The 21,776-nt window shown below is 57.3% G+C and overlaps 1 protein-coding gene across 1 annotated transcript in view; it reads left to right on the plus strand.

Moving 5' to 3' along the window:
* The window catches only part of PDZRN3 (PDZ domain containing ring finger 3), an 84,972-nt gene that overhangs the window by 3,016 nt on the left and 60,180 nt on the right, over positions 1–21,776 (plus strand). The window contains exons 2-3 of the mRNA XM_014467659.2: positions 4,532–4,618; positions 7,362–7,470. Coding sequence (XP_014323145.1) covers positions 7,372–7,470 — 99 coding nt within the window. The 5' untranslated portion in view covers positions 4,532–4,618; positions 7,362–7,371. The remainder of the gene's footprint in view (positions 1–4,531; positions 4,619–7,361; positions 7,471–21,776) is intronic.

Consider the following 21,776-nt stretch of genomic DNA (forward strand, 5'->3'; position numbering starts at 1 on the left):
GTTCCGGAACCCCCTGACCACCTGCACGATGCGGTCCGTGTAGGCAGCCTCGCTTTAACCAACGTGGAGCCCTGTGTGGGCTGCCACAGCCTTGGCGATGCTGGGCTCGAGCGAGCGAAAGGGCTCCGTTCCCAGCCTCGGTTTCCCTCCCTGACGTGCCCACCTGATTCTGAGAACAGGCATTCCACAGCAAAGCATCTTGGGATTTCTGGGCACAGCGTCCCCGGAATTGTTAACGTGGGGCTCCTCCTGACCCCTCTGCTGTGCCCCAACCCCCCCCCGTCTGTCCTTCAATCCTGTTGAGTTTACCCCCACACATGCCTGTGCCTTGAAGGTGGACACTGGTCTCAGCCCCATCGGATGCCCACCTTTGCCCACACCGGGGCCTCCGGACCTCGGCCCTGCGCTCTCGTGGCCTGTGTGTCGGGGGTGGGCGTGCAGGGCCCTGAAGGCTGCTGAGCAGCATCCCTGGCCTCTGCTCCGGGCTGAGACGTGAAGGAGGGGAGGCTGGTGACCAGATGAGGCCACAGGTTGCCGTGTGACGTGTTCAACCCGCGGAATCACAGCTGGGGGGGTCCGCCCCACAGCCCTTGCTGTCCTGTGAGAGGCCTGTCACCCTGGGCAGCCTGTGCCTTCCTCTGATTTGGGGAAGGAACGCTTCAGGATGGGGAGCTGGGGGGCTACCTTCAGGCACGGAGCCACCGTCTGCCGTCCACCGCGTGGGAGCGTGAGCGGCGGTGGCGCCTTGGACGGGGCGTTGGTTCCCAGGACGCGTGGACAGACGCCCGGATTTCACCAGGAACGCAGGCGAGCCCCGCGTCAGACCGGGGGTGCACCTGACGTCAGACTCCGGGGCCAGGGACGCGGATGTTCGGGCATCCGCAGGTTATTTCATATAACAGCAGACGGACATGTGTATTTGGCCAGGGAAGCACTGAGACTCTTCACGTATTTCTCTCACATTATTTTTTAAAAGTCTGTTTGGCTTGTGGATGACCATTTTGTGTCTGAACAAGCGATTTCTGTTCCCTGTCCATGTCCCCTGTCCCCTGTCCCCGTCTCTCTCCCCCTCTCCGCACTGACTTTGGGGACAGATACCAGTCGATAACAGTTCCGTTGACTCTCATCCACTTTGTTGTTTTGTGTTGTTTGGATTTTTTCCTTTTGTTCATCCTCACCTAGGATATTTTTCCATTGATTTTTAGAGAGAGTGGAAGGGAGAGGGAGAGACGAGAGAAACACGGATGTGAGAGAGACACATCAATTTGATTGCCTACCGCACGCACCTTGTCCACAGACCGGGGAACCTGGAACCCAAGTACATACCCTTGACTGGAATAGAACTTGGGACCCTTCAGTCCTCAGGCCGACTCTCTAGCCATTGAGCCACACCGGCCAGGGCTCTTTGAATTCACTTCCAAGCATCGTCCCAGTGACTCACCCTCAGGCCTGAGCGCTTCCTCTCTGTCCTTCCTCCGAGAATTCTTTCCCTGGAAGGGAGGCATGTGGCAGGGGGCGGGGTGGTCCATGCCGCTGACCGTTAGGATCAGTTTGAAGGACAGGACCCAGACGTCTTGTGTAGGGAGTGAGACACCGCCTTCTTTACATGGAATGTCTGGCACCAGCTCCGCTCCCCCCGCCCCCGCCCCCGCCCTGCACATTTTTGCGCTTTCCCGTCACCGGGCCGCAGACGGAGCCGCGTCCCAGCTGTGCAGTCTCTGGGAGCTTCGCATAATCCGAGGCTGAGGTGTTGGGTCCCCCAGATACACAGACGGGCGGTCAGTCAATTACAGTTCTCAGAACCCGCCGGGCGGCGAGTCCCACAGCTGCGGGAACCAGGGACACCCGTCCTGGGGAGGAGAGAGACCGCACTGACAGGCGTGGACGGACGCCGGGGACCGCCACACCCACAGGAGGTGGCGTGCGTCCAAGCGCCCCAGCTGGGCTTTTTGGAGAACAGTGCCATGGAAGCGGGACTTTGCCCATAGAAGGCAGTTTGCATTCTATAAAAATAAACAGCCGCCATAAGGTGTCTTTTGACAAAGGACATTTGATTTTTCCTTGTTCCCTGTGACTTCTATTCCCCCCACAACTCTTATCCAGTTAGACCTTGAGTTGAAAGCTGGGCAGACCGTGATCTGGGCAGTCTTAACATTGATCTAGTGCAGGGGCCGTTTGGATATTTATAACATCATTCCCGGCCCAGACAAAATTCAACTTAAAAAAAAGTAGCCTGCTCTATTCGGCCAAACATTTAATTAGCTCGCCCCTCATGCCTTGGCCAGGCCGGACCAAATGATTTCACAGGCCTTCTATGGCCCGCGGGCCGGACGTTCCCCACCCCTGCTCTAGCGTGTCATCTTCTTAGTGAATCACCGTGAGGCCGTGCACACCGAGCTTCCATTTCTGCTGGCACTTCCGGGCGGACACGATGTGACCGTCCAACGAGACCCTGCAGTGTTCTGGGGGCCCGACCGCCCCTGGGCGGGGTCCTGGCTGGACGCTGGGGCGCTGAGGATCTGCTAGAGCCCCCTGCCCCTCCCCACAAGGAGACAGGGATGTCGCTGGACCCCAGGATGGCAGGCGTCTTTCTTTTCCCCCCCAACCCCAGGCTCTCAGGAGGAGCTCCTTGCTCCCCTGGGTTCTGGCTCCCGGGGACACGTGCCACCTGGGAAGAGAGATTTGAAGCTGATGTTTTTAGTGATGTGATCTCGCATTCTCCATTAGTCTTATGTGTGTGTCTGTTTGTGCCTGTGTGTGTGTGTGTGTTCTGTGTGTGAAGGGCAGTGTGTGTGTATGTGTGTGTGTATGTGTGTGTGTGTGTGTGAGTGTGAGAGGATCTGTGTGTGTATGTGTGTGGGAGAGGATGTGTGTGTGTGTGTTCTGTGTGTGGATGGCAATGTGTGTGTGTGTGTGTGTGTGTGTGTGTGTGTGTGTCTGTGTTCTGTGTGTTCGGCTCCTCTGGCACAGCTGTCCGGCCCGTGTGAAGCGTGCTGTGCACCGCATGGGTGATGGAGCCCTACCCAGACCCCAGGCCGGGGCAGAGTGGTCAGTCAGAGCTGAGCCCAGGCCACGCAGGTGCTGCATTTATTCCCAGAAAGAGCAGGAGGCAAAGGTTTGATCAGGAAACAGTAAATATCAGGATAAAGTCTCTCGTGCGATAAGCTGTCCGTGTTTCCAAGAAAGCTTATAATGAAGGGCTTCATGTTTTAAAATGCCGCATTTAAATAAGCCCGTGTTGAAACAGGATACGTGAGCAAAGCAATTGGGAGCTTACAGTCAGTGCACACACGGGATGTGCGAACCGGCAACATGTCAGCCGTGTGTCAGCAAGCGTGGGGTTAACGCCACACCCGTCAGGTCACAGTTCGCACGCACGGGGGCCCGTCTGTTCGTGTTCATCGGTCTGTCCCGTGAGCGAGTTTGCTCGGCGGCCCTGGCTTCTCCGTCCCGGGACAGGCGCCCGTGCCGTGAGACCTGCCCGGCGACTCCGCGTGTTTGTTGTGAGGCTTCGTGTTGACCCGCCCGCCTTGCGCCGAGTGCTGTCCGTCACTCCGCGCTGCACCTCCTGTGGTCGCCGTGTTACCTGTGACAACGCCCGCCCTTTCACTAGATCAGGATTCCTCAGGTTCCCTCGGGTTTGCACCTGACTTTTTTTGTTTGTTTGTTTTAATATTTTTATTGAGTTCAGAGAGGAAGGGAGAGGGAGAGAGAGAGAAACTCAATGATGAGAGAGAATCATTGACCAGCTGCCTCCTGCACACCCCCTACTGGGGCTCCAGCCCACAACCAGGGCATGTGCCCTGACCAGGAATTGAACCATGACTTCCTGGTTCATAGGTTGCTGCTCAACCACTGAGCCACACTGGGGGGCTGCACCTGACTTTCCATGTGCTGTCCGCAACGTCACCCCAGCAGAGAGGACTGGACGGCCGCACATGTGCTCAGACAGCCGGGCAGGTTGTCGTTGGCGCTGTTCATGACCTAATGGGGGTGCTCAGGTAGGGAGCAGACAGACAATGGTGCTGACAGCCCCAGTACCCGGGTGCATCATGGGAAGATTCACTTGCAGATCAGGGTCTGATGGAAGGCGCTCGCCAAGAATCTCCTATGGTCACACCAGGGCCGCAAGGTGTTCGCAACCTAAACACAGGGCGTGGCTTCGGCTTGGCCCAGCAGTTCCCTTATTTACACTTCCCAAGAGTGATGTCAGCTGGTGATCCATGAGTCCACTTAGATCAGTGGTTCTCAACCTTGGCTGCACATTAGAATCACCTGGGAATCTTTTTAAAATCCTGATTTCTGGGCTTTATCCTCCGGAAATTCTGTTTCTTTGTTATGGGGTGGGGCCACAACATTAGTAACAAAGAAACAGAATTTCCGGAGGATGAGGCCCAGAAATCAGGATCTTGAAAAGATTCCCAGGTGCTTCTAATGTGCAGCCAAGGTTGAGAATCACTGATAGATGGAGCAAGTCCCTGCCACCTGCTTTCTGTTGGTGAGTAATTGTGACCTCCTCTGTTCCCTGCAGGGCGAAGAGACCAAAAGCCTGACCCTGGTCCTGCACCGCGACGCTGGCTCCCTCGGCTTCAACATCATCGGGGGACGGCCGTGTGCGGTAGGTCCCTTCCTTCCTCAGTGGTTTTCCTTCCCCGGGCAGCTGGGAGAAGGACGGCCTGGGGAGGGAGGGTGGAACCTCCATCGCGTCCTTCGCTCACTCCTGTAGTTGGAGACTTCGTTATTTATGTCTCGTCCCCACACTCGGGGACTCTGTTTGGTTGTCTCCTATGGTGGCATCGTCCTGGTAATATGTGGCTTGTTCACGCTGCTCGGATTGGGGGTGACGTCTGCGTGTGGGGCAGTCGAGCTGCCCAGGTGGTGGGGTGCGTGCAGGTGGCACTGAACTGGAGTGTGGGCTCTGCTCCGGGTCATCGCCGCAAGTCGGGGATGGGCCCTTGTTGTGCGTCTGTGAGCTTCTTTCCTCCCCCCATGGCCTGGTCCACCTCCTTGTCTGGAGAGAAGGGGCCAAGTTCCCATCCATCAGGGTAACTGCCAGGGTGTGTGGGTACCGGGCTCCAGGGAGGAGGCAAACCTGCGGTCAGGGTGTCAGCTCCAGGTGGGGTCACCTGAATGGTGTCAAAACTGTGTTGTGCACAGAGGTGCTGTCTCCCAGCTTGGTTGTTGCATTTATAGAGCACAGGCAGATTTAGCATTGGGCCTACACGGTCTTGCTTTAACCTAAAGTGGTGTTTGCTGTTGCCCCTTCTCTCTGGGTGTTGCTGGGACGTTCAGATGCTCCTAGAGAACGGTGACTCGTGTTGGCGGCCGTTTTCTGCAAGAGGAACCCAAGCCAAAACCCCATCCCATCTCCCTCTTCCTTCCAGCCAAGAAATGCACAGCCGTTAGAGCAGAGTGAACACAGATCTCTTTCACTCGCTCTGCTGACATCACCTCCGAGGGAGAGCTCGGGCTTGTCCATAAATCCTTTGTGGTCCACGGAGACGCCCCAGCGTCTCTGGTGGAATGTTCCGCCCCCTGGAATGCTGGTCTTCTGCATCCGTGTGTGTGTTTTAGACGTTTCTCGGTGGGAGACAGTGTTGCACTCAGAGTGTGCGCTCGAACAGTGGCGCATTCAAACTATCCTGAGTTTGAACCTGACCTATGCTACCTTTTAGCTGTGTGACCTTGGGCAAGTCACTTAACCTCTCTGTCCCAGGTTTTCCATGTGTGGAATGAATATGAATAGTGCCGCTTGTGGCCGTCGTGTGCATTACATGGTGGGCAGGGGGTAGATATTGGGAGAAACACTGACTGCTCGTTTTAGGCTGTGACTTGGGTTTCTGTGAATCACAGTTATAGCTCCGTGTGTCTGTGAACATCACCTGCGTTCCATCATCTGGGGCAGTGGTCGGCAAACTGCGGCTCGCGAGCCACATGCGGCTCTTTGGCCCCTTGAGTGTGGCTCTTCCACAAAATACCACGTGCGGGCACGCATGTACAGTGCGATTGAAACTTCGTGGCCCATGCGCAGAAGAGCCACACTCAAGGGGCCAAGAGCCGCATGTGGCTGTCGAGCTGCAGTTTGCCAACCACTGATCTGGGGAGTGTGGGCTCCCCCTTAGTCTCTGCTGTGGCACTTGAACAGGTGGATGGAACCACGTCCAGAGTCCTCCCTCCCCTGGGGGAACACAGGGGCTTTATGGCTGTTCAAAGAGGAAAATGTGGTCTTTTCATAGTTATTTTTAAAATATATATTTTTTTGTTGATTTCAGAGAGGTAGGGAGAGGGAGAGAGAGAGACACATCAATGATGAGAGAGGATCACTGATCGGCTGCCTCCTGCACGCCCCACACTGGGATCGAGCCCATACCTCGGGCCTGTGCCCTGGTTGGGAGTCGAATCTGGGACCCTTCAGTCTGCAGGCCGATGCTCAACCACTGAGCTACACCGGCGAGGGCCATAGTTGTTTTTTAACAAGCGGAGTTCCAAGTTTGCGTGCAGATTGGCAGGGAGGTGGGCGTCTCCGCCACGTGGACTTGGGGTTTGTGTGAGCAGCCTGAGCCCTCCCAGGCGTTGTGTCTGGAACCCACACTGCTGGGTGTTCAGTTTACAAGTCGCTGGCGCTCGGTGCCAGGCTTGGGAGAGTCCATCGCGGTGCTGCTTGGGAAGACGGCCGTGACCAGGCTGTGAGCTCGCGTTTTATGAATGTGGGGGCGCGTTTTGACTTTGAGAAAAGGAAGGCGTGTGGGCAGGGAGCTCGCTCCTGTCCTGGAAGTTTCTGTCCAGGCGCTGGAAGATCTGCAGGGATTTGAGGAGAGTGGGGATCAGAAATTACTAGGATGGGGTGGGGGGGCGGGGGTGGTGATGGCTTTTCTGATGCAAACCAGAGCAAAAATAAAACACTATTGTCACAGTGAGATGATTACATAGTGCAGTGGTTCTCAACCTTCTGGCCCTTTAAATACAGTTCCTCATGTTGTGACCCAACCATAAAATTACTTTCGGTGCTACTTCATAACTGTAATGTTGCTACTGTTATGAATCGTCATGTAAATATCTGATATGCAGGATGGTCTTAGGCGAGAGGGGCAGATGCAGTGGAGAGGTGGCACATGCCGTGGTGGGTAGAGAAAGTGTGAACGCTGACCGAGGTGCCTGGGTTGGCGGTGGCCAGGCTTATTCTGTACCGTCTGCTGTGGTTTGAATTGTTTTACCATCGGCTGTGTTCCTTTCAGTTTAGAACAGAAAACTGGGGGGAACAGACCGCGTTCACTGCATTGCTGCGTGGGCTGTTTCTGGAGTGTGAGCTGCGTTGCCTGCCCACTGGCGCCTGCGCTCACCGTGTGTGTTTTTAATTCCAGGACCACCAGGATGGCTCGTCCAGTGAAGGAATCTTCGTGTCCAGGATCGTGGACAGCGGGGCCGGCGGCCAAGGACGGGGGCCTGCAGATCCACGACCGCATCGTGGAGGTACGTGGGCGCGGCCAGCGGCCGTGGGGCCTGGCGGTGGGTGCGCGGCAGGCTCCGTGTCCGGCGGTGTGGGACGGGGACGTGGCTGCGGTGCCGGTGCTGTGTGCGTGACTTACCGAGGAGCCGATCGCGAGTGGCGTGGTCACCGCGTGGTCTTTGCTCGCGGCCGCGCGTGGGTTCTGTGCCGCGAGTGGAGCTCTGTGCGGAAGCCCTGGGCGAGCTGTGTGGCCCCGGTGCACACGGGACTGTAGATGTCAGTCCCCAGGGAAGAGCTGTGTTGGCGCTGAGAGGTTCTGCCATCCCCGGTCTCACAGCTTGGGCGTTTCCGAGTGAGTGTTTTCTTGTTTGTCTTCGCCGCCTGTGGTTGTAGAGGCTGGTTGTCGGGGACGCGCAGGCGGCTGGTGTTGAGGATGTCATGCTTCCCCACCCGGCCGGCTTCCTGCTTTCCTCGCCGTGGACCAGGCTGGTGTGTTTACGCGGCGGGAGCCTCGCCCCACAGCGCGTGGTGTCCCGGGCGCCCCGGCTGCCTGCCGAGGGGCGAACCGCTCGCCCTCCTTGCGCGGGCTCTTGTCTCCAGGTTCGTACAGAGGAGCATTTTTGCAGGAGCTTTTAACATTGGGTGGCCCTTCCGGTGCGCGGGCACATGGGCTCCATCTGTGGGCTCTGCTGGCGGACGCGTGGACTGTGGGCCCACGGTGCTGTGCGAGGCCCACAGGAGCTGGTGCATTAGGGGGACACCGGCAAACAGTGCAGCCGCCTGGTGCTCGCGTTCTGCGCACAGGCACGCGGCCTCGGGGTTTCTGGGTGCTTTCCTGGCCCGTTTCCAACGCGTGGGCCGAGCTGTGAGCTGAGCCGAGCTGGTGGGACACTTGGGGCTGGATGAGCTGCTCTCCCGTCTCCCTCAGGTGTGTCCCTGTGCGAGGCCATGGCTGGGGGCTCTCCCTCGGGAAGGGGGGCGGCCGTCCCACCAGGAGACGGCAGGGGAGGGGCTCGCTGGCTGTGAGGAGGAGCCTGGGTTTTGTGTCGAGGACACTGTCAGTATCGCTGCAGCCTGTGACTTTCTGAGGGTTCTTAAACCTGGGCTCCTCGTGCCGTGGTTGGGAGGGCACGTGGGCGCGAACTGTCTTGTTCCTGGGAGAGCAGGTGCCTCTGGAGACCACTGTTCGGAAAGATGCGAGCAGCTCCCGTTGCCGAGGGGCCGGGGAGCAGCCCGCTCCCCTCAGCGTGGATTCCACCCGTGTCTGTGACGGACGACCCCACCGCTGGGCGGCGTTTTGCAGAACCCTGAACACGTCCCATCCCCAAGGGGGGCTCCGTTTCTCTGCCATGCTCTACCCCCACCCCCTACCGTGCCTAATGGGGTGAAGGGCTCCGTGGAATTGTCCACGAGAGAAGTAACACCCGTCCCCGCTCCCTGACGTCTGACTGTGACATCAGCCGCGGGCCCAGCACTTGGCCCAGGGGTGGGGGCTGGGGCGGGGCCGGAACCCGTCGCTGCCAAGCCCCTCTCTGCCCACGTGGGGGCACGTGTCCCTCCCGTGGACTCCCTGCTTCCATGGGGGTTCTGGCTCCACAGGAGCTTTACGTCTGTGGCTCCCAGTTACCCCTTCGGAGCAAGCACTTAGCGATGAAGAATAAATCAGGAGCGACGGGTGTCCCACTGAGATTTTCAAAGATTAGGATAAAAGTGAGATCTTTGGTACTTTTCCGAGGACAGGACAGAGCGTGAAGCCCTGGGGAAGGTACATGTCACATGCCGTCACCGGCTGCACGTGACCGCCAGACACTCAGCTGGGAGTTACAGGGTTTGAGGGACAGTCACCGTGTCTCATTTTTTTTTATTGTAATTTTTACTTTCTGCCCGTTGCTAAGAGTCAGACGGAGCTGGCTGCACGTGCATCGCACTCGGAAGGTGTGTGGGATGGTCCGGCGCGCACTGTAAACGTGCTTTCTGGAGAGGCGCGTGGGAACCTTCTGGCAGGTGGATGAGGGTCTGGAAGGGAGAGGGACAGCGGGGCTGTCCACCAGGTGCCGGGCGGTGGGGTCAGAGGCCGGCGCTGGGGGTGGCGGGCAGACACGCTGGCCGACTGGCAGCAGCGAGCCCTGACCTGTAGGGATGCCCGTTCCTGGGATCGACAACAGGGGGCGCCGCAGAGCTCCAGCGTCCTTCCTGACATTTACCCCCGCGTCTCACACCTGCCGGGGGCCCATCTGGGTCCTCGCCCGCTGGCAGACAGCAGTCAGCTCTGATATTGGAATATCATCCGGCCTCTGCTCCCTGCACCCCTGGGCCCGGCGGGCAGGGGTGGCCCTGAGGTTGGCAGGTCGGGGGGGTGGGGCCGAGGCGGGTGCTGCTCTGGGGACGCTCGGAGCAGGTCACGTGACCGAGCTCTGTGTCTGCCGTGTCCCCAGGACCCAGCATCCCGCCTGGTGCAGGGGATTCGCCCGGGAAACATCTGTCGCCTGACTTGGCCATAGATTTCCTGGTCACACAGCCAGCTTCTGAGGGTCACACTGCAGGAGGTCAGACGTTAGAGCAGGAGGGGCGGGTGACTGTGTGTCCCCAGGTCTCGGGACATCGGACCTCTGACAGCGACAGGTGGAGTCTGCCAGCTGTCCACACGGGGAATAGCAGCGGCTTTAAATAGCCTCGTCCCCGGTGCCAGGCGGGGCGGGGGTGGGGGGTGAGGGGTTAGGAGCAGGCAGCTGCTTTATTTGGAAGCAAGTGAGGAGTGTGGAAGCCCTGTTATTCCTTTTTTTAAAATAGTTTTTAAAATTGATTTCAGGGAGGGAAGGGAGAGGGAGAGAGAGAGAAACCTCAGTGATGAGAGAGAATCGCTGATGGGTGCCTCCTGCATGCCCCACACTAGGGATAGAGCCTGCAACCCAGGCATGTGCCCTAGACCAGGGGTGGGCAAACTTTTTGACTTGAGGGCCACAATGGGTTCTTAAACTGGACCGGAGGGCCGGAACAAAAGCATGGATGGAGTGTTTGTGTGAACTCATATAAATTCAAAGTAAACATCATTACATAAAAGGGTACGGTCTTTTTTTTTTTTAGTTTTATTCATTTCAAACGGGCTGGATCCGGCCCGCGGGCCGTAGTTTGCCCACAGCTGCCCTAGACCCTGACCTCCTGGTTCATAGGTCGATGCTCAACCACTGAGCCATACTGGCCAGGCCCTGCTTTTTTTTTTTTTAAGACGAATCTAAAGGTGTGATGCGAAGATGAGGGGATCCGTGTTGGAGACGCCGCTCTGGGTTTTATGAACGACCCGGGACAAGCGGCTGCACTTCCGACGCCCGGGCTTCGTGTCAGTGAAGACCACGCGTCCTGCGCAGCTGCAGGCCCCGGAGCCGCGTGCTCTGGGCTCCACGCGCTTCCCCCAGCGAGTTGCCCCCGGCAGGTGTGCCTGCTGCTCCCGCGGCCGAGCAGATGTGGGAAATACTTCACGTGGGTCCCCTGGGCTCCACCGTCTCGGTGGCTTGGGTGAAATCGGTGTAGCTGAGTTCTGGAAGGTTCCTTCTCCCGCTTGTGTTTTGAAGGTGCCATTTTCTGCCGTGGAAGTTTCACACACACACACACACACACACACACACACCCAGGAAACACTGGCTTCATTCAGGCAAGTTGTCAGGGAAGCGCTGACCCTGGTGGGACCAGGAAGGCCTCTCCAGAGGGGATGTGAAGAGGGTCAAATGGGAGTTCCACTTTTAATTTTTTGAGGAAACATCAGTCTGCATTCCGCCCGAAGTGCACGAGGGCTCCCTGTTCTCCACTCCCTGATGGCAGCCATTCTGACAGGGGTGAGGGGATAGCTTGTTGTGGTTTTAATTTGCATCTCTGATCATCAGTGACATTGAGCATCTTTTCTTATGCCTCTGGGCCACCTGCATGTCCCCTTCAGAGCCGTGTCTATTCAGGCCCTTGCCTGCTTTTTATTGGATTGTTTGTTTGGTGTTGAGTTGTATGAGTTCTCTACACGTTTTGGATATTTGCCCTGTATCCGTTGGATCATCGGTGAACATCTTCTCCTATTCAGTGGGTCATCTTTTCGTTTGTTGATGGTTTCCTCTGCTGAGCAGAATCGTCATAGTCGGACGTAGCCCCGTTCGTCGATTCCGACCATAGAAGTCTTAGAAGAAATCACAGGCAGTGACGTGGCCGGCAGTTCTCTCGCGAATGTTTTTGTTGCTCTGTCTCCTCGCGCACAGGAAAGGAACTAGAAATGATCCGACGTGTTCACAGTCTTTCAGGCCATCCTATCGAGTTACACAAGTCCGAGTGTTTGCCGCAGGGATGGAGCCTGCCCAGCTTGGAGGTTTCCTGTGCGTTAGGGAGCTAACGTTTCCAGGACCACACTTCCGAGCAGCGACGTCTCCTCGTCTCCTCTCCTCGCAGCCTCGGGAGCTGGGGGGGTGGACCGGTCGCACTCGACCGCACACTGCAGTTGGGATTGTTTAGCACCAGTCTGGACAGAAACGGGCGCGACGAGGGGGAAACGTGGATTCGGTTGAAAAGTTGAAAAATGACCTTCATGTCTTCAGGGTTGAGTCAGTATTGGCCACGGCCTTTGGCTGTTTTGCGGGAATAAATGTGCTTGTTGGACTGAACTGGTGACTTCATCTATTTTCTCAGACGTGTTGGGGAGGCCGAGCAGGCCCCCCCCCCCCATCAGCCCGGTCAAGTGCTCGGCTTGGCGGTGGGAGCTCCCACCATCTCAGCCAAGAAGGCACGTCTGTCCGGGCCGTGGTCTCGGTGCCGAGGGATTAGCGGTCGAGAGGCTCCGAGAGAGGGGTTAGTGTGCGCTTCGGCCCCGGGAGGTACTTAATGTTGGACATTCTTTCCTTTCGAGGCGAGTGTCAAATATCGGAGGGCCCGACCGGCTCGTTAATCCTGACAACTGTCCCTGCTCTGTGATGTTGGAATAAAGGGCGTTTGCCCCGTTAATGGCAGCCTCCCGGCCTCGCACACCCCTCGTGTCCGAGACGTGCTGATGGCCTTCCCGGTGCCAGGAGCCAGGAGCCAGGAAACCTGCGCTGTGGCTGAGATGGAACAGTCTGTCCTCGGGGCGGGAACACTATCGGGATCTGCTGAGATAGATTTATTTATTTATTTGTTTATTTATTTTTAAGATATTTTTATTGATTCCAGAGAGGAAGGGAGAGGGGGGGAGAGAGAGAGAAACATCACTGATGAGAGAGAATCATGGATCGGCTGCCTCCTGCACGCCCCCTACTAGGGATCGAGCCTGCAACCCAGGCATGTGCCCTGACCGGGAATTGAACTGTGACCTCCTGGTTCATAGGTCGACATTCAACTAGGCTTTTTTCTTGAGGGTTTGCATGCTCGTCGAAGCAGGTGACTGATGACGAAGACCGGAGCCTTTGTAGGGCTGCCGCACAGGTGTTCGCGCCCACAGCCAGGTGACCAGGAAGAAGCACGGGCAAGTTCAAGGACCGGACGCTCAGGGTGACCACCTGATGGAGCTCGGGGTCCTCTCTCCTGGGCACCCACCCCCCACCCGTGCCCTGGGGACTGGAGGCGTCACATGTGACAGCTGGAGGCTCCTCTGGCCTCTGGGACTAGCCTGACGCGGCAGCCAGCCGGCTGGAGTGGCCAATTTCCTCACAGGGGCACATACCTTTCTAGATGGTTCTGGGGACCCACTGTCCATCACTGAGCTCACAGGGAGAGGCTGGGGCCGGCGGGGAGCAGGTGCGGGGCGGGTGAGGGGGTGGGTGAGGGCGGGCGAGGACTCCCCTGCCTCCAGGTGAGTTCATCCTGAGAGTGTTATTTAAGAGCAGCCTTTACCTTGTGACTCATGTAAAGACGAAGGATCCCTGTAATTACTGTCATCACCTACCGTTCACGTCTCCCGTCTCGCTATGCCCATCGCGCGGCTCCGGGACTGTGTGCCCAGAGCTGGCCGTCCGTACTCGCTTCTTCACTCATTCATCCCGCTGTGCGTTCACTCATTCATCCATCCGAGAGGTACCCAAGCCCTCTACCTGCCAATTCCCGTCCCCGGTGCCAGGCCAGAGCCGAGAGAGGACAGGAGTCCGGTGGCTCAGGTCCTCGGAGAGAGGGCAGAGCCTGTGAGCCAGACGGGCATATCCTGGGTCCTGTGTCGTGTGGAGAGCAAGTGCCGGGAGGAGGAGGAGGCGGGTGGGGGGCAGGACGGGGCAGAGGCTGAGACAGGGCCGCTGGACCTGTTACCCTGACAGCAGCCCTGTGACACATGGGGAAACTGAGGCGCACTGTTGAAGAGGCAGCAAGGTGACCCCGGGTCTTAGTCACAAGCTCTACTTCTATTGTTTTTATTAAGGGCATTTATTATTCCATTTTACTTAGTGGTCTGTCTCCGCCGTCAGGACGTCCCCTCCACGAAGGCCAGTCCCCCTCCCTGTGTGGCCCCGAAAGACCGGGCCCTTCGTTAACGTGTAGGTGAGGGCGTGGGAGCTGGAGCTTTAAAGGCGCAGCTGCGCATGAATGTTTATGTTCAGAGGCGGAGGGCAGAGAGGAGGAAGGTGATGGAGGAAGGCGGAGGGCAGAGAGGAGGAAGGTGACGGAGGTGTGAAGGTTGCCATGAAAACACGTTTCTCCGAAACGCGCCGGCTTGGCCTTGGGTGGGCGCAGTTTCCTGAATGACGCCTGGCTTGGGAAGCAGGGCTCCCCGTGGGGTTTGAATGCAGAGGATGTTGAATGAGAAGCAGGCTCCAGGCTTGCTCCACTCCGTCGAGCTGATAAAATCTGTTAATCATCCATGTTGCTTTGAGCCCTCGAGGAAGCTTTAAACCTCGGGAACCCAGGCCGTGGCTTTGAGCTTTCATTTCTTTAGTGTGGAGACTCTGCGGGCCCTGCCTTCTTTGATCGTTGGCACATCGTGCGTGGGTTACGAGTCCCCATTTTACAGGCTGTGGAGGACAAAGGGGGGGGGGCATCCAGGTCCCAGGTGAGCGGGAAGAGCTCCCTGGGTGACGGTGTCCCTGCGGCTCACCTGCCAGGTTCTGAGAGCTCGGGCCCCAATGTCCTGCCACCTGGACGAGGCGCACACCCGGTTCTGGGCGTCCCCTCCAGGGCGAGTCTGATGAACGACTAGATGCTTCCTTCTGCTTTTCCCCGGGGCCTTCTCTGTCCCTTCAGGCCCAGGCTCCTGCCTCGTCTTGCTGTGTGGCTTCCAGCAGATTGCTCTCCCTCTCTGGGTACCTCCGTGGCCTTCTCTGCGCAGCTGGGATGGCGATCGCACTCGGGAAGTTGTCACAGTTCAGCAGGCACTGAGAGCAGGCCGCTCACGTCTGCGTTAACGGGCCAGGTGGTAGGTGTTGTTGGCATTTGGGGCCACGCGGTCTTTGTTCTGGCTGTTCCACTCGGCTGCAATGTTGGGCGGGGGGGCGGGAATCCGGGCATTTGAGAATTATTGTTTGTCGTAGAGAATTTGCAGACAAGCCCACGTAGTGAGTGGCCCCTGGCTTTCAAATGAAAGTGCATGAAAGGTAGCTGTTAGACCTGGGGCGCCAAATTGAGAATGCGGCCAAATGCAAAGAATAGGGAACTTTTTTTAAAGACGGGGTTGTAGTCTGTGTAAGTGTGGTTGTCAGAGGCATGTTCTTTCTCCCAAACACTGCTTTTTTATATATTTTTTTTGTTGAATCCTCACCTGAGGCTATTTTTTCCATTGATTTCTAAAGAGAGTGGAAGGGAAGGAGGGAGGGGAGAGAGAGATCGATGTGAGACACATCGATGGGTTGCCTCCTGCATGCCCCGGCCGGGCTAGGGATCGAACCTGCAACCGAAGTTCGTGCTCTTGACTGGGAATGGAACCCGGGAACCTTCCATGTGTGGGCCGGCACTCTAACCACTGAGCACATTGGCCAGGGCCCAAATGATGCTTTTAATTTAGCCAGCTCCTCTACCTTTTGTTGTTATAATTAACATTTTGTACTTTTTAAAAAATTGTCTGCCCACCAGCTTCCCGATGAGCCCCTGGGACACCCCACCCCCAAGCAGCTTCCCCCCAGCACAGAGCAGACCTGGGATTCAGTTTCATTTTATAAAAAGCACTGGTTCCACTGCAGAGGCCTAATTTTGGAAACAGTTTTATATTTCTTTCTTTTTTTTCACATTTCAGAAAAAAACACGCGAAAGACAGTTTTTTTCAGACTTAAAGTAATACGTTTTTGGTTTTTATAGAAAAACATACAGAAAAGCCGGTGACAGTGAAGTCCCACCAATGAGAGGAAACCCCCGAATACTTTGGTGTTTCTCCTACTTTTCATTTTCGTACACAGAAAAAATATATACGGAAAGTCAGCCATTTAACTTACTCTGTGACTTTTCTTATTTCTGCTTTTCTCTCCTTGCCTGAAAGACACAAATGGAACTAAAGGGCGTCCACTGTTCTGCAGCTCACTGATTAGAGTCGATTCCGTGGTTTGAAACAATGTTTTAAAACCTCATTGAATCGCCTGCCTTTTTGAGACACGATGACAAACATCACCTCCCCTGTCTTTCCATATTCCTCCCGATACACTGTTCATCCTCAGACATGAGACATTGACATATTAAATGGAAGGTAATGAGGTTAGTTGGTTAAAAGGGGGGAGAAACATTCTAGACTTGTGATGTCTTCTCTTTGCAGCCCCTAGTTTGATTACATAGTTTCTAATCGGAGGCCTTGGATTTAAAATGCATCGTTATTAACCTAAATTAGGAATAAAGAAGAGCCACACACTCTTTTTCTTTTCTTTTTTTATCACCACAAACATGAAAGATTCCGATCATCAGATGAGACACAGTCCCGGGAGCCCAGCTTCCTCACTGAAGACTGGTGACCAGCATCCAAGCACAGATAACTCATTCTGTGCGGCTGGAGCAGCTGTTGCCTTGAATGCGGCCCTTTTTCCCCCGGAAATGGAAAAGGTCTCATGAAGAATGCCTGTGTTGTTTCTTTTTGAAAGCAGCTGGCTTTGCATCCTTGAGCTGGCTTTTTTTTTTTTTTTTTTTGGTTCAAAAACAGGCTCTGGAGGTTTTCCCTGTGCAGGGGCCGGAGGGGGAAGGAGAAGCAGCCCTGGCCCGTCCTGTGCAGGGCCAGCCCGGCGTGGGGGTGCGGGGGCCGGGACAGGGAACCCCAACACCAGCCCGGCTGTGTCGCCATCACAGCCCTGCCCTGTGGAGCCGCCCGGGAGGCAGAGGCTGGGGCAGCAGAGGGCGGGGACGGTGGGATCCACAGGGCCACTCCGATCCCTGCCCAGCCGTCTCTGTGGGGACGGGGAGACCCTGGGGCCAGAAGGCACCCAGGTCCTGGGCTGTTTCTGCAGATTCCCCGTGAGACCCGCATCCTCAGGGCCCCTCGGTGGCTTTTCTGGGGGTTCCCTCGGGCTCCTGGGGCGGAGCTGTGCCCACCGGGGCATCTTCTCTCCTGGGCTGGAGTCACTGTCCATAGGTCACGTGATTGATGAATGTCTGTGCCTCCCTGTCTGTCCCCGGCACCAGGCACCCCCACCACTGCAAGGCTTCATCTCTCAGCTTTGTTTAGGGACCCAACATCTCCTGGTAGAAACATTCACGTCATTTGCCAAAAGGAAAACGTTGCAGTGATGGTATTCTTCATGTTGCCTATTTACGATGCTTTTATATTATTAAAATACTAGAGGCCCAGTGCACAAAATTCATGCAAGGGGCTCGGCCCTCGCAGCCCCGGCTTCGTCCAGAAGGTCGTCCAGAAGGTCGTTCGGCTGTCCAGTCTAATTAGCATATTATGCTTCTATTGTTATACATGTTACTTTATGTCCGTTTTTGTAGCATTAATGTCTGAGCCCGTTATTGTTGGCAAAGTCTTTACTTTTTGCTCAGATTCTTTTCTTAAGTGAAAACATTCATCGCTTCTGAATGATGATAGCTTATCTTTGCGATTTCCTTGGTGTTTCAGCCACTCGCCAAATTTCAGCGATGAGAGAGCGAGTGTGCAACGGGTGCTCATGTTACGGTGAGGACCTGGACGTGGAGCGGATTCCTCAGCCCGGAGCGGGCGGTGGGGGCATTGTCAGGAGGTTTCTCCTCCCAGTCCGTGGGCGTGTTCGTACCGACAGCCTTTTCTGAATCCCCTGCCGCCTTCCCGAGGAGCTGAGCACACACCCTGCGGGTATCCCATGCCGGCCTGCGGCTGCGTTTACGTGAGCATTTAGCTATGCGGGAGGACGTGGAAGGAGGACGTGCCTCCAGCTGTCAGCAGTCCCTGGTTACGCCTGGTCTTTCCATTTTCATACGTTTTGAGCAATAGTTGCCTGACATTCAGAAAGAGAACCCAGGTTCCCCTCGGCCCCCCAGGCCCTCTCCATCTCCTGGACGTTGTTTTCTCCCAGGTTCCCTCCTTCTGCCGGGAGCCGTCAGGGCTTTGCTGAGTTCAGGGCTTTGAGACGCACCCTGACCCAGGCCGCGTGCCGGGAGCTGGAGGCTCAGCCGCAGCCGGTCTGAAGCCGCCCTGGCTTTGAGGACGGGCGCCCATCCCAAGATGGCAATCCTCAGTGACCCCGAGGATGGAGTTGTTCCTGAACGTCCTGAGCTGCGGGTGTCTGCAGGGCTGATCCTCAGAGGGGTGGGGTGTAGCTGGCTGTTTGGTCTGGGTGCCCCCGCCTCCCCCGAGAACGGAGGCGAGCCTTCCCCTCCCCCGAGGGCCGCTCAGGCCCACAGTCCACTCTCTTCCTGCCCCTTTGAGTCACGAGGGCTCCTTCCAGGGGACAAGTGGTGGCTCCAGATGTTCCTGAAGGATGTCTTCCTGGGCGAGAAACCGCACTCCACTGTGACCCTAATTGCTCTGAAATGCAGAAACCGGCATGTTTCATTTCCTCACCCGGCACCGTATCGGCTTCGCCCGGTGGTTAAAGCAGGCACAGCCCAGGCAGGCATGTGCTGGGAGCTGGTCTCCCTGGTAACCAGGGATGTTGTGGGGCCTCGAGGTGTCCCAGGCACCAGACAGGGCCGTGTCACAGGGAGTGCGGTGGGTGGGAGCCCATTTCTCGGAGGCTTTTCCCGGTGGGGATGGGCTGGCGTTCTGTGGGACCGCGTGTCTCTGAGGCTGCGTTCAGGGTGTTTCTGAGTTGTCACTGTTACAAACCCTGCTCCGGGGATGGTGATGCCGCTGCTGACGGTGTCGCAGACACAGAGCGCATACCGTGTGCCTGGCGGTGTTCTTACCACTGCCATGTGTGTGCGTGTACGAGAGAGAGAGAGAGAGAGAGAGAGAGAGAGAGAGAATCCTCACAGCGATCCCATGAGACACTGTTCTGGTTGTTGTCCCCGTTTCATATTTGAATAGAGGGAGGGCCACAGAAGTGCTGTAACTTGACGGAGGTGACAGAGCCCGTAAGTGTCACAGCTGGAACGTGAGTGCAGAGAGAACCTGTGGGTCTACATACACCTGCCACCACACACGCTCCTCTTCCTGCTCCATCTGGGGCCCTCGTGGAGGCCGCGTCTCGGGCTCGGGCCTCGCACCCCCCAGCTAGTGCCCTGTGCGGGGGGCAGGGGGACCCCAAGCTCCAGGCTCTGCCAGCGGGACGGCTGCCAGGGGTGGCGGCTTCTTGCTCCCCAACCCTGTTCTTTCCCACCCGTGTTTCCCTTCCGCCCCGTGGCCCCGTCAGGATGCCATGTGTGTGCCACGCGTGTTTCAGCCTCGGTGCCCACCCGTCCACGTCCTTCTCCACAGTCCTGTGCTGCCGCTCCTCTGCCCGGCCCTGGCCCTCGCCTCCCGCCCAGAGGCAGCTGCTGGTGGGACAGCGTCAGGACTCGCAGCGCGGGCTGAGTGGGAGAGTCGGCCCGGGTGTAGGTACGAGGCCTGCGTGACTCAGCTTGGCCGGCCTTTGCCCCCTCGCCTGCCACACGGGGTCAGTCTTACTCAGAGGGCCGTGAAGGAAAATGAGCGGAGTGCGTAAAGAAGGTCAGGTGTCTTTTACTCCGATTCACAGTCCCAAATGTCATGTAACTGTTCTGTTTTACGCGATAGCGTTGCCCCTTTAATTTGTCGGGGCCGGAGCGTCAGAGACGGAGCGCAGGGGTGGGCGCACAGTCCGTGTGTGTCCGGGACGTGCTGCCCAGAGCGTGGGCGTCGGCTGCGGGGCTGGGCTCTGTGTATCCCCGAACGGAAACATTTACCTCAATTCCAGACACCACGTCGGAGTATCTTCCCATTCCGATCAATTACGCTTCTCCACGCGATGGCACCTCCTGGTAACGGGGTCCACACAGCAGGCGCCCCGGGCAGTGCATGGGATCATCTCAGGTGTTCTCCATGGCTCTGTACATTGGGGGTTTCTTTACGGGGAAAAATGTGAATTGCAAAGCGCATACATATGTGTCTCCGTCTGCGTGTATGCACATATGTACCAGTATGTGTATCTCCGTATATGTATGTTCGTATGCGTGTGTGTGCATGCATGTCTGTGCATGTGTGTGTGTGCGTGCATGTATGTGTGTGTCAGCAACACCACCCTGAGGTGGGCGTCCTGGCCGCAAGCTCAGCCATGTCCGGGCACCGGCCACCCCTGGTCCCTCCTGACGTGCAGGGAAGCCTGAACTTGGACAAGTAGCTGCCCTCGCCCGACTCTGGGCTTCGGGGTTGGGCTTTGAACCCGAGCGACTCGGCCTTCCTGCCGTGTGACATCTCTCAGGGGACATGCCCTGTGCTGGGACCGAGAAGAAAGGAGCCCATTCTGTCTGTAGACAGACCCTCGGTTAATAGCAACCACGAAGACGGGCGTCGAGCACGGCCGTGGCATTCACCATTGTCCTGCCGCAGCCCCGGCGTCCCGCACACAGCGCCCCTTCTTCTGCGGAGAAATGGAAACAATGGCACCCTTCAGCGCGGGACGGAGCTGTCGAGGGCGGCCTCTGCGAGCGGGCGAACCTCACGGTCGGCAAATGGGACGCACTTGTGCCACAGGCCCTGTCAGCAGGAGCCGGGCTCTGTGTGTGTGGGGGGGGGGGGGTCCTCGACAGCGGCTTGCAGGGGGAAGGGGGCAGGTGCATACCTGGCCGCTCCCTTCCCCGCTGGTTCGGGCATTTCCCTGTGGCCACATCTCCTGCGTTTTCCTTCACCAGCATTCGCTTCCCTGATTTGGGTTTTGTTTTCTTCTTCTTCGGTGAGAATTGCTTTTCTGGGCTCGGACACACTGGCTCCCCGGCACGTGAAATTAAAAGTCTGTTTAATTTTTAGCCACAACAGGCGTTGTGTGAGCGACCCTGTCACATCCTCATCGACTCCGCTGCTTTATGACCCTCATCACCCTCTTAATGAGAGCGCATTCCAGAGGCTCTGCGGGGTGGGCTCCGCCCCCCTGGCCCCCCAGGGCCGGGGGCGTCCAGCTCCCGATGGCACCGCAAGTCGGGATCGCTGCCGAGTGAGCCCCTTGCGCTGCGGCCCGTTGGGGACCCACCTCTGACAGAGCCGCGAGGGTGGGGTCCTAGGGACGTACAAGTTTGTATATTATGTTTCATGAGTCCCAGCAGCTCCAAAATGTCCATTTTATTTTATTTATTTACTTTTTTTTTGGCTCAGGTCCCCAGTCTCAGAGAAAGCCCACGCCCGCAGTTGTCAGTGTGGGGTAAAATTCTCTCTCTCGCTAGCATCTAAGGTGCGGGTGGATACGGGAGACCCATGGGGCAGGGGGGCGGGTGCGTGCCAGCCTGCGTTCCGGTGGACACGCGTCCGAGGCCCGCAGCGTTCTCGCCAGCCCAGCCGTCCAGGCCGGCGCCCGCCTCTGCCTTCCCGGCCCCCGCGGATCACAAAGGAAGCGAGGCCCATGTGTTTCTAATTCATTTGCATGTAGCTCATCAAAATGCAGTTTGGTGAGAGCTCTTTGGTGTCCAAGCAGCAGTTGGAGCCTTTTTATGAGACTTTTAACCACCACCCACCACCCCCCAACCAGGAAGCCGGGACTTGCCAAGAGAAAATGAAATCAAGGCTAGGGCCACGCTGTGTGCTCCCACCCGCCGTGGCTCCATGGGCGGGGCGCTGACGCCCTTCACCATGCACAGCTGCTGCCCCACGCACTGCTCCCTCCGGCCCGAGGTGTCTCCCCCCTCCCCCCCCCCGTCACTGGTTACCTCTCTGAGACCCTCCTGACCCCACCAGGGACCTTCCTTTGCCCAGTGACGACTGTCTGTCTGCTGGGACGGTGCCAGGGGCGCCCAGGGCTCTGGGCCAGGCTGGGCCGTCAGTTCGTGACCTTCTGGCGATTACTCTTCCTTCGTCAGAAAGGCTGTGTGAGCTCCCAGGAAAAGTAGCGACTGCCCTGGGGGCTGCACA

Source organism: Myotis lucifugus, unplaced genomic scaffold (assembly GCF_000147115.1).
Source record: "Myotis lucifugus unplaced genomic scaffold, Myoluc2.0 scaffold_408, whole genome shotgun sequence".
NCBI lineage: Eukaryota > Metazoa > Chordata > Mammalia > Chiroptera > Vespertilionidae > Myotis > Myotis lucifugus.